The following is a 12,412-nucleotide window of genomic DNA, read 5'->3' on the forward strand; positions in this document are numbered from 1 at the left end:
CCAGCGCTTCCTTTGTTGCCTTAACAACTACAGCCTTCATCATCATCCAACTCCGTGTTGCTCATCTCAGCCATAAAGACATTCTCACACTAAAACAAGCTCCAAAACATTTCCACTTAGCTTGGAAGTTACTCTATTAGCTCCCTGAAGTCGCTATTTTTTTATTATTATTATCGGTATATAACAGGATAGTTTTTTTATACTCAAACCCCTCAAATTGTTGGCATAAATGAAAAAAAAAAAAGAATATTGGAGATGGTATAATTACAATAATTCTTTGGTTGGCAACCACAACAGATGGAATTACAGCTCCTTTAAAACCATAGTCGTGACTTCTTGCTGAGAGGATCAGATATCTTGACCAACCCGATTTGTTGTGCTTTTGTTCCTTTAGATGAAGTAGAAGCTAGCATGGTGGCATATCAACCAATTAGCCAATAGGTTAATGCCACCTCAATTCAACCAAAACCATCCCATCCCAACTACAATCTATCTACTCAGCCCGAGTACATATACTCGGGGCAAACTACTTGGCGGCTAGCTACTCAGAAGAAAGGGGGGGGGGAGGTAGCCGACCCACTACTCGGACCAACCGAGTAAACGAGCACGTCCACTCTAATGCAAAGTTGACAAGTCAAGAAAAGAAAAAACATGTCGCACTTGCTTGAATATACCATCATTTCCTTAAATGGTTTTGAGATCAACACTTGATTGTGCTGGAAGATCTTCACTCAATGGAGATTCTCTTTGATCATATCTTGACCAACCACCTTTATTATTTTTATACAAGTTGGGACTTAATACAAAAGATGTTGGCTTGTGTTATTTAAAAACAACTAAGTTATATTTTTAACATGTATGACCCGAGACTGCAATTTTGATAATCTCAACATCTTAACCCTTTAACGAATGAAATATTTTATGTCAAGAAGGGGAAGTTTGATTACCGACTCTATAGTTGCTTGCTTTAGCTACTGTAACCGATGGACGTAAAAGGATACAAGGGTGTGATTGCCTAGCAGATCTTCTAAAGTTTTCATCTAAGATCCTTATTCATCGGGTATAACCAAAAGTGAACCCACTAAAAGTGTCAATCTACCGCACATTTTTTTCAAAACTTTAATTGACGACATATCTCAGCTCGAGCTACTTGGCTTGTCTGATTTGGCTTGATGATAATAAAGATAATAATCATAATAATGCAGTATATCTACAATCATTGTAACAACTAGTGTGAGTTTGTTTATGAATGCAACATCTTCTCTTATTTTGAACATGTGAATTGGCTGCAACAAATCACTAGTCTACCTTTCAGGTGCCACAGCTGTGCTGTCTACTCCATTAGAGGCAGCCATTATTATAGCATTCATATTTACAGCATCTGTCTCATTTGCTTCCATATCACTCTGCCAACAAAACTGATTAACGTTATTCTCATTGCATTTCTTATTATAATGTGTGCGTGCAGGCGTGTACCTGCTCTATAGTCTTTCCAGTCGGGTCTAGAGCCCCTGATGCTGAAACCTTGTTAAGATCTCTTAGAACACCCTGCACAAGTAACCGACTTATTACATGAAATCCTAGAAACATGAAACATAACGATTAATCTGGATACAAACCTTGTTGGCCCATTTGAGCCCACACGCATTGCACAATGTTCTTGGGCCAGAAGGCCCACGACGCATCATTGGAGTAGCTTTTGAGCTGATTCCACAGTGTCTACATCTGCATATAAGCAAAGACATATAAGTAAAAGATAATGAAAATGAATACAAGAATCTCCAAAAACAGTGATGGAAACTGACATTGTTTCTTCATCCTGCGCAGAAGCACCATTCCAATCTGAAGTAGCTGTACCTGCTTCATCAGAGATTGCTTTGGATGATGTAAACTGACCTTTCTTCCGTTGCATTCTGATATCAAAGTCAAACAAGGTAAACTTAAGTGTTGTGCATAACAAAAACCAATACTGAGTAGACTGATGTGTGCAAATAATATACAGAAAATAGCACATGCAAGTTTTACAGGCAACACAAATGTTGACAAGGAGAATTTCATGTATATCCTTAGATACTTCTGAAATATCATATATAAATGCATGATCCAAACTTCCAATTATCATATTTACCCGTTTTATTAAAAAAATTTAACATGACAATGTTACCCTTCTATTTTTAACTCACTAAATAACAAAAACAATACTTCTGAAGAGAAGATGTAAGCCTTCACCACATAAAAAGGTTAGGATTTCTTAGTGTTAAAATCCCATCTTGTTAAAGAGGTAAATTAGACAACATCATACTTCACTATCATCATCAATATCTCTTGAAATAGCTTATGCAATGTGAGAATACCCATCACACTTCCATCACTTAAATTTGTGAGAAATAGCCACAGAGGCATGTGTTATTCCTACACTGAATTAGACATATCAAACCTAAGTCTTGTTTGGAAACTTACGGTGTTTCAGCCTGTCTCCGTTAATAGCAACAGTGAAGGAAAGCTAAGTCTTGTTTGGAAATAGCCACAGAGGCATGTGTTATTCCTCCACTGAATTAGACATATCAAACCTAAGTCTTGTTTGGAAACTTACGGTGTTTCAGCCTGTCTCCGTTAATAGCAACAGTGAAGGAAAGCGGCAACAAGTAGAGAAAGTGCAATCAGACCTAAGGGTAGAAGGAACACTCCACTAACTTGATCAAGATACGTTTATCGTTCCTTCACAAATAATCCTATTAATTATATGACAAAACATTTATTTATTGGCTAAGAATACGTAGAACAAAATGAGCCCCCCTAAACCCTGTTTAACAAATAAAGAGTTATCCGGATGAATATATTACCATTTGAAATAACTAACAATGTTCACAGTGTACAAAATGAATACCTTAGGATTTCACTTGATTTACCCTTGATGCTATTGTCCACTGTAAACAATGTTAATTATTTCAAATCCTAATAAATTCATTCAATATAACTCTCTGCTTTGTGTTTATTAAACTTGGTTTAAGTGTCCTTGATTTGTTCCCCATACTGTTAGCCAACAAATAAATATTTTTATATAAGTTGTGAAAGAACGAGAAGCATATTTTGAACCAATACGTGGAGTCTTGCTTCCACTTTCAGATCTAAAATCACCGCCTCCAATTATTGTCACTTTCCCTCATTGTCAGTTTGTCACTATCAACGTAGACCGTTTGGAACACTACATGTCTCCAAACAAACAAGCGTATTTCGATCAAAGCCCAACTTGAAGTCTAAGGTATTCATATTGGATTCTAACAAGTAGTCTAAGCAGTTACGCCTTGTTCTTGAGTTTTTTAACTAAGGAAAGAAAAGGAAAGGAGAGGGAAGGATAAGAAAGAGAAGGGAAGGAAATTTTTTTTAATTAGGTGTGTTCTTGAGTTGGAAGGGAATTAGAGGAAAGGAAAGGATAACTATGTTAAAAAATAGTTATCCTTAGTAATCATCCCATTTTTGGGAGGATAATTTATTGGGAAAAAACATAAATTTAATCCCTCCTAACTCCTCCTACTCCTTTCCATCATAAAAAAAACTCAAGAACACCCATTTTTTAACCATCCTTAGTTTTCCTTTCCTTTCCCTCCTTTAAAAAAACTCAAGAACAGGGCGTTAATGCGGAAAAATATCGGATATCGGTTGAGGACCGATATTTGAGATATCGGTTATCGCGGTGGGATATCGGTAATTTTAATATCATGCAGAATTTAATATATATAGCACTTTAACACTAACAATTCAATATACTCACCTAATATTCACAAATTATCCTTTTGCTACTTGCAAAACACCAACAATTGTAGCAAGTAGGAACTGATTAGAACTCAAAACACTAACATTAAACACTAAAAGTTGAAAATCAAAACATAAAACACTAATATCCGGAATGTCAGTGATATATCGGTGAAATATCAGTCAATATCGCCGATATTATTGGTACCGATATTCTGATATTATGGCCGATATTTTGACTAATATTTCACATGAGGACCGATAACCGAGATACCACCGATATTGACTGCATACCAAGCAGTACCGCCATTAACAAAAACCGATAAAGTGACCTTAAGGGATTCATAATGTTAAATCTAGGTTAATGGATTCAACGTCTTCCTTGATTTACTTATTTAACTCATAGAACTATCGATTTAAGAAAAAACAAGTATTAACAAATGGTAAAAATATCACACAATGACTATTTTAACAATTCACATTAAAAAAAAAAAGAAACCTAATCTTGCATCTATTGTCAACTATTACGACCAAAGAAGCAATTAAAATCGGAAATATCAAGAAAGACACAAAACACAACGGATTTTAATACCTAAGAGCAACTTCCTTCCTTACAGTATAACGGATTTTCTTATCAAAGCATCTTTCTTTTCGCTTCTCTCTAAACCGACTCAAAGAAGCCGCCCTTTGCGGCTGACTCGACCTTCCCGGAAACTCCGTCAATCCCTACACATTCAAACAAACAAACCCACTCAAACAAAAACACCAAAAGCCAAAACTCACATCAACAATTTACACTACTCGTACCCTTTGATTTTGAGGAGGAATCCCTAAAGTAGGCGCACCAGTTGGTACTTCATACCCTCCCAAAAGCAATAACACAACTTGCACCTGCAAAATCCCCAAATATAAAAAATTTCCATAAATTGATTAAAACTTCATCCTATCAGCTACACAGTTAATGCAGAAAAATATCAGATATCAGCCAAAGACCGATATTTGAGGTATCGGTTATCGCAGTGGGATATCAGTAAATTTAATATCATGCAGAATTTACATACAGATATAGCAATTTAACACTAACAATTCAGTATACTCTCCTACCAGTAGCAAATTAACCTTTTGCAACTTACGAAACACTAACAATTGTAGCAAGTAGGAACTAACTAAGACTATTATCGGTACTGATATTTTGACCGATATTAACAAACAAACAAAACCCGAATCCCAAAACAACCTTTTCAGGTGAAACAGCATCAAAGACATAAACTTCTCCCTGAAACGACAACGTAAGCTGATCGGCACCGCCACCGGGTCCAGCGCCAGCACCACCGGCAACCGGATGAATCTCGGCATCGGGTACATACAACGGATGCGGCGGAACAACACCCATATCTTCCATTCCACCACCTTCAAGACCACCAGTACTCTGCAGCCCATGATGATTATGATGATGGGTATTGTATCGGATCTGACTCGGGTTATCTATCGACTCCTCTTCGCCAGCTGCAACATCATCGTCTTCTTGCACAACCACATGTGGGTTATCGTTGTTATTGATATTATGATGATGATGGTGGTGTAAATTGGCTGCCTGTAGATTGACTGTTTCGTACATCGATGAATGATGGTGGTGTTGATTGTTATTATTATTATTATTAGCTTCTGACATCATCCAATTGCATCAATTGAAGCCCGGAATTACAGAATTGAATTGAATTGATTGAAATACTGGGGTCATGTGATGTAAGAAAAGGGGGAAAAAGCCCTAATCTTAGCAGGATGAGGATTTCATGAACTTCTCACAATTTGATGAGGCTTTATGTGACTTGTACCTAGCGCGACGATTGTTGTAACTATATGTTTATTCGTGTTTTAAAGGTGTTTATTTTCGAATAAATTAAAATTTGTAAAAGTTGTCACACGATTGGTGCCATTAAATAAAAGCGTTTTTGTTTATATGATTGGGTTTTTAGGGATTTTTGTGTACTTACGTTTGACAGAACGTTGTGGGTTATCTCTATTTAATTTTAACTTTGACTATGCTTTGCTCGGGTTTAAGTTTTTGGCAACTGGGCTCTAGTGGGTGAAAACAAGTATAAAAGAACGGTTGGCGTGTCATCTTCTACCGTTAAATTCTACAACGGGTGCATGTGAACATGTATAGCTTGAAAGGTGGAGTCACGAGCGTCCATATATAGCTAAAAATAGATGAGCCTTGACCTAACCTAACAATACTTATTGCGTATCATTGAAACATAAAGGCTAAAAAAGATTAATTGGAGCAATTGACATTCTGGTTCAATGGTATGTGGTGATGGTTTAAGATTGAGAAATTAAGGTTTTAGGTTCGAACCTGACTCAAGGGAGTCTTCCCATAGTGGTGAGTTTCTTTCTTAATGGTATTCTGGAATGAGCCAAGCCTTAGGTGTCGAAAATCGTATGGACAGTTCACATCCTATATCAGAAAACTCATTCGAAAACTGAGGTTCCAAACACTATTAAAAAAAAAGATTAATTTCAAGATTTGAAGTTACTTTATATTCATTCATGCCCTTACTTGATTAACAGAACTCTTATAAAGGAATAACTAGCGAGTGAGCTACCCACTACCTCGCAAACAATTCCATAATACCATAATAGTTTGTTTGTTTTTTTCTTTTTTTTTTCTGAAGGGCTTATGTCGCATTGGCAGCGGGCCAGCGGTGTCCTTCCCAAAGTAGACCCAATAGCAGGGTCGGCCCGTGGGCCTCCGAAACCAAGTAAGGGCTTTAGACCCATACTTAATTAAGGCATTCAAATTAAAAAATATATATTATAATGAACAAATTAAACTCAAAATTATGTGTTTGTCTGGTGATAAACTTGTATGTTGCTTAGCTATGATCATGAATTTGAGATTGATTCTAAGTGTTTTTTTATAATTCATAAGTCATAAAAGGACATAAAATCTCCTTTCGATTTAGGCCCCATGATAATTGAAATAAACTACTAATAACGAAATGGAAAACTATCAGACTTGCATGGTTGCATGACATAAAAATACCCTCGGTTGTGCACGTGCACATATGACAGATCACCTAACTCATGGTCTGTATACTATCATCAAAAAAATAAAACACAAAATTACACAAATAAAAGTAGATGAACTATATATAACTGTGAATAGCTAAGATGGCATGCAAAATACCAATATATTTAAATTTCTTCTTGTCATCACAAGCTCTTTATGATACAATACAAAATTAAATTGCATTAAATTGCAGAATTGTATCACCAATTGGCAAAAGTTTAAATATAGATTGTTTATGCACGAATAATGAAAGTATTGCTTAAAATAGTCAAAACATAAAAGTTGTGTTATTATTCATGTTGATATATTTCTGTTTGTGAAATACAAAAATAGGAGCACAAAATTGGGATATATGCATATGAGACAAACAGAGATCCCCTGAAAACCCAACAAACATTCAAGAACACCATGAACGTCGACGAAGAAATTGAGCATCTCAAAGAAGAAATCAAACGACTTGGCCACAAACAATCCGATGGATCTTACAAGGTAATGTTTAGATTTACCCCGTATCGTTTGATAATAATTTGATCGATTTAGGACAATAATGTTGGCGCATTATGGTTGATATGACTCATTTGGTTTTATTCTTCCATTTCTGATTTAAAATTTGATAACTGGATGATGAAGGTGACATTCGGGGCGCTGTTCAACGATGACAGGTGTGCAAATATATTTGAAGCGCTAGTCGGGACGTTAAGGGCGGCCAAAAGACGCAAGATCTTGACGTATGATGGCGAGTTACTGCTGCAAGGCGTGCATGATAATGTTGAAATTGTACTCAAATCAACAGCCTGATTGATTGATTGTAACTTGCTTTACAAGGCATCATAATTATGTTTCATGTTGACTATTATACTTGTATAGACTAAACCTGGCCTCTAAAAACAATAATCGACATGTTTATGATACAATATGTTCTACATTCTAGATCATTTGTACATTGTGCGTGTGTTGCAATTCTTAGTTGTGCTGAATTCATCGGGTCAATTTCACGCATATAGTCCTGAGTACGTGGATCTTTGGCCACATGTTTACTTTTATTCGCAAAAACCCTAAATTTCTATTTTATACGTGAAGAATAATGCATACGTAAATCCAGACCTGACAATGACATGGTGTCGAGTGTCACGTTAATTTATGTCATAACCAATAGGAATAACACGCGAGTAAAGGTAGATACGCGACTAAATGATGATTTGTTTCTAGCTCATAGGACCATATAAGTGTATGTCCATACACCTGAAGTATAAAGTATAAACTAACTTCGGTTATTAATGCATTGATGAATAAGAAATAACAAAAATATAATTGTGTTCTTTAACGGAACAGACTATGGTTTAATCGATGTGTTTGCCTTTTCATCAACTAATCTAGTCTAATATACCCCCCTCAGACCAAGGAGGAGGATCACGAATGCTGACTGGACTGAAATCATTGAACAGCAGGCGTGGTAGACCCTTTCGTATTTCGTGAATATATCAACTAGCTGGTATCGAAAGGGAACATGTAAGACAGTAATCTACTCTAATATTCTTACATCATCAAAGCAAATTTTATTATTTTTTTTTTCACACAGCAATTTAGCATCCATAATACACTGATAACGATAAAACCAGAAACTATACACGAATGATCACCAAGTCTTTCATTTCAACTTTAAACCACTGGAGTTAGCATGCATACATGACATAAAGCAGCATGCTATAAATAAAAGCATTTCCAATTTTTAGAAATGATTTTTAGGCAACAAAGGATCAGAAATCACCTGGGGCTCGAAATCAGGCTTCACGTATCGAGAAAGCATGTCGGCATACAACTCGTATCTAGCCGTCATACGGAATCCCCATTTGTCCTTTAGTTGTCTGCAGAGGTTAAGATCCATATCTGAAATCAACAACCCGTCTTTGTTCCTTGAAAGTGATGATGTACACGAAGCATCTGGCGCTGAAACATGACTTGAACCATAGAAATGACCAAAGTCTGCATGTTGCGGTTTTCCATCACCTGATGTGAAGGGGTTTGGAAACACCTCGGTCCCAACCCGGTTGATGGACCCCACATAGTAACTATTTGCTATTGCTGCATTTCGTGCCTAATAGAAAAAATGCATGTGCGGAGTAATCAGATTACAAGCATTTTTCTAACTTAATTAGCAAACTCATAAAATGATTAATTTGTTGAATATGACTGCAAACAATTTCATTTGTTTGAATACATATCACATGACTTTCAACGTGTTTGACCGCTACTTGAACCATTTCCTTTTTAGTAAAAGCTCTTAGCTTAACCATTAAAAAATACATAACTAAAACCAACCCATTTGGACAAATGGGTCAAAATGACAACCACTTGCAAAAATGGCTATCAAACATTTTGGATAGGCTTGTAAACGAACTGAACAGAACACAAACAGAACATGTTCATGGTTCGTTTAACATTAACCGAATAAACAATTGAACACAAACAATTAAACGAATAGGGTTTTCTTGTTCGTGTTTGTACATTAAGAAAATGTACATGTTCGTGTTCCTTTATGTTAGTTCGTTAACAGTATAAACAAACGGTTTACGAACATCACTGAACATAGAAGAACAAACATAACTGAGCTAAAACTAGTTAAAAATAATGTGAAGAACAATATGTTGGGCCTAAAAAGTTTTTAAATTAGACTAAAGTTGCAATGGGCCAAAAAACATTAAATGAAGATGTTAACGAACGCAAACCATTGAACTTAAACAAATGTAATATAAACAAATCTAAATGAGCGAACGTAAACGAACGTTCACAAACACAAATGAATGAGCGAGGCATTTGTTCATGTTCGTTCGTTTTACTACATAACCAATTCTTTTTGTTCATGTTCATTGACTTATGAGCATAAATGGTGCCGAACGGTTCACAAACAATTCACTTAATGTTCAGTTCGTTTACAAGCCTAGTTTTGGACAATTTGTTATAACAATACATATACAAGATTGCTAATTTTTGCCCAAAATCACTATTTATCTGTATGCAAAATATATAATTTATCAAGAATATGCGTGTACCTCAATGGGCCACATTGGCTCACTGAGTTCACCAACAGTGGCAGACGGGTTGAACACAATTTCTGCACCGTTCAACCCAAAGGCTAACCAGTTTAACGGATGGTGCCTTCCATAGCATATATTGACACCAATCTTTCCATATGCGGTCTCAAACACAGGGTGTCCTGTATTGCCCTCCATATAATATGTACTCTCGTTAAAATCCCCAACTCGCGGTATATGATTCTGACATAAGAATTCCCATTTCATTTTGCATTATCGTTAACTTTAACTTAAAACAAATTACAATGATTAAGAAAGTTAATTAATAACTAACCTTCCTGTGCGTGCCAATTATGTTACCGTTATTTCCAATAATAACTGCAGTATTCCAGATAGTCTCCCCGTGTTTCAAATCTCTCTCAAGTATTGGGTTTACTATGACCATATTATATTTCCTTGCAAAATTTTGAAGAAACTGAGTTGACTCGCCATCGGCAGGCTCGGCAAATTCACACCATCGTTTCTCACGGGTGCAAAAGGCAAAAGGCATCATCCATGCCTCCTGTATTTCAGTCATACATTATATTTTAAACCAAAGATACAGAAAAATCTTGTTATAATATTTTGGCTTACTTGTAGACATAATATGTTGACCCCTGAAGCACCTGCTGCATCGATTATGGGCTTTAGTTTTTGAAAGATGGCTTTCTTTTGGTCATGAAAGGGTGCGGTTGTTGGTAGAGCAATCGAGTTTTGAATAAGTCCAACTCGCACTATACGCGGTTCTCTTAGTAATTCTTTGTCGGCATTGAATTTAAATGCCTGCAACAAGAATTGAAAACCTTGTGCAAATCATACATCAAACATTTCTTGTTAATGAAGATAACTGTTTACCTGAATATCGAAATCATGTTGTGAGGACAAGTCTTTGGCGGTTTCTACTATTGTCAAGGGTTCGAGTGGTTTTCCACAATTCAGTCCAATAAGCAAGCGACTGACTTCCTGCAAAAAAGAGCGTTACGATTCACATCATCAAGAAAATAACCACACGTTCAAAAGTCAATAATGCACAATTGCACCTAATAAAGTAATAATGCCCTTTGTTCTCGTGTTAAGGTCATGTGCTACAAAAAGGCTGCTTATAAATTGAACCTCGCAAGTTGTGCAAATACATATAACAGAATCAAACACCTGGCATAAACGAATGAGAATCGTATATATATTGCACCTTTTAAAGACCATCCATGTGACTACTGGCCATTATTTTACAAACAATTAGCATAAACACCATTATCCCACAATTAGATATTTGTTTAATTGATGGTGAAATTAACTGTCTCTCATGTTAATAAGTAATATTACAAAGTCTCATTCTTGGTCAAATAGGATTAGTAGCAGCCAGTTGACCACCAATAAAAGAAACAGTTAAGCTGAGTTCTCAATTTGACTTAAAAAAGCCAAGTTGCATCAGTCTACAAGTAGAGCTAATTATTAAAATCTGTATGAAACTTAAATCCAACAAATACTAATTCAAAATTCAATAGAAAGAAATCCTAATGAAATCACATCTTCTGGTAATGGTAATTATGCAACAATAAACCCTAGCTAGCTAAAATGGAGCACACAATAACAAACAATCCATCAATCGAACATCTGATAAAGAAATATAATTGAAATGAAATGATTATATACTTTTTGCAGTAGTAAACACACACACACACACACACACACACTGTAATAAATAATAATAATAATAATAATAATAATAATAGTTAGATGATACCTTGTAAATTTGGGGATCAAGAGACGATTGAAGGAGGCGATGAAGAGATTCAAATCCACAAATCGAACCATCAGCTGATGATGAATGATTTCCATTATTATTATTATTATTATTATTATTATTATTATTTACAGCTTCGTTCTTGGTCTCCATGTTTCAAGTGCCGGTTACGTAATACACATTTGCACTCTCTGTTATCTGACACTTTTATTATATTTACAATAGCAGTCCTTCAACTGTGGCTAAACCAACACTTTCGTTCTCTAATATTTTTGGATTTGTAGGAAAATACCAAAACATCCTCACTAAACAAATCTATCTTATCTTTGGTACCAATAATACACTCCATCTATCATTCACCAAATATTCTCTTGGTTTTAACCGTTAAGAAATTATTAGTATAGTTTAGATGATTTAGTTGTTATCATGATGTAGCATTCATTAATATAACTTTTTTTTTTCTGAGACTGATTTCATTAAACAAACTATAAAGCTAGCAAGAAGCTAGACAAATACAATGAACACCCGATTATAAATCATCGAAGCTACAATATTTATCAATACCAAGAATCCCAACTCATTCCCACAAGTTTTTCCAAAACGTTAACCTTAGAGAAACTATATCTTCGAATGTTTTTCTTGATTATATTGATTAAGACTAGTTTATTATTATTATTATTATTATTATTATTATTAAAGCGACAATACATCTTTTATTATTGCAATCATCAAACAACCTCTTTTTGAGACACACCTTAATCATCCAATCAA

The 12,412-nt window shown here is 35.4% G+C and overlaps 3 protein-coding genes across 3 annotated transcripts; 1 reads left to right on the forward strand and 2 right to left on the reverse strand.

Annotated features, from left to right (window-relative positions):
- Window positions 1–808: 808 nt before the first annotated feature.
- LOC143629499 (GATA transcription factor 24-like) lies at window positions 809–5,617 on the reverse strand. The gene is made up of 7 exons (XM_077098767.1): window positions 4,991–5,617; window positions 4,561–4,644; window positions 4,346–4,479; window positions 1,806–1,913; window positions 1,620–1,725; window positions 1,477–1,548; window positions 809–1,406 (listed from the first exon to the last, which is right to left on the reverse strand). Exons 1-7 carry the CDS (start codon window positions 5,426–5,428, stop codon window positions 1,305–1,307), a joined length of 1,044 nt encoding a protein of 347 aa, XP_076954882.1. The 5' UTR covers window positions 5,429–5,617; the 3' UTR covers window positions 809–1,304.
- A 1,617-nt stretch (window positions 5,618–7,234) lies between these two features.
- On the forward strand, window positions 7,235–7,624 carry LOC143629387 (costars family protein). The gene is made up of 2 exons (XM_077098675.1): window positions 7,235–7,315; window positions 7,457–7,624. The coding sequence occupies exons 1-2, from the start codon at window positions 7,235–7,237 to the stop codon at window positions 7,622–7,624; spliced, it is 249 nt and encodes an 82-aa protein (XP_076954790.1).
- Window positions 7,625–8,262: 638 nt separating this feature from the next.
- LOC143629500 (beta-ureidopropionase-like) lies at window positions 8,263–11,828 on the reverse strand. Its single transcript, XM_077098768.1, has 6 exons — window positions 11,642–11,828; window positions 10,753–10,860; window positions 10,492–10,680; window positions 10,193–10,420; window positions 9,877–10,101; window positions 8,263–8,921 (listed from the first exon to the last, which is right to left on the reverse strand). Exons 1-6 carry the CDS (start codon window positions 11,792–11,794, stop codon window positions 8,556–8,558), a joined length of 1,269 nt encoding a protein of 422 aa, XP_076954883.1. The 5' UTR covers window positions 11,795–11,828; the 3' UTR covers window positions 8,263–8,555.
- Window positions 11,829–12,412: the final 584 nt, after the last annotated feature.

This window comes from Bidens hawaiensis, unplaced genomic scaffold (assembly GCF_021521415.1).
Source record: "Bidens hawaiensis isolate Kalapana, Puna unplaced genomic scaffold, B.hawaiensis_p1.1 tig00005195_1, whole genome shotgun sequence".
NCBI classification, from domain to species: Eukaryota; Viridiplantae; Streptophyta; class Magnoliopsida; order Asterales; family Asteraceae; genus Bidens; species Bidens hawaiensis.

Coding starts and splice junctions, on each gene's coding strand:
- LOC143629499 (XM_077098767.1), bottom strand. CDS start 5,428: ATGATGTCAGAAGCTAATAATAATAATAATAACAATCAACACCACCAT. Junction 1,914..4,345: donor AGGAAGGAAGTTGCTCTTAG/GTATTAAAATCC, acceptor CTTTGATATCAG/AATGCAACGGAAGAAAGGTC. Junction 1,549..1,619: donor GGCTCAAATGGGCCAACAAG/GTTTGTATCCAG, acceptor TTACTTGTGCAG/GGTGTTCTAAGAGATCTTAA.
- LOC143629387 (XM_077098675.1), top strand. CDS start 7,235: ATGAACGTCGACGAAGAAATTGAGCATCTCAAAGAAGAAATCAAACGA. Junction 7,316..7,456: donor AATCCGATGGATCTTACAAG/GTAATGTTTAGA, acceptor TGGATGATGAAG/GTGACATTCGGGGCGCTGTT.
- LOC143629500 (XM_077098768.1), bottom strand. CDS start 11,794: ATGGAGACCAAGAACGAAGCTGTAAATAATAATAATAATAATAATAAT. Junction 10,861..11,641: donor TTGATCCCCAAATTTACAAG/GTATCATCTAAC, acceptor TCTTTTTTGCAG/GAAGTCAGTCGCTTGCTTAT. Junction 10,421..10,491: donor TCAACATATTATGTCTACAA/GTAAGCCAAAAT, acceptor ACTGAAATACAG/GAGGCATGGATGATGCCTTT.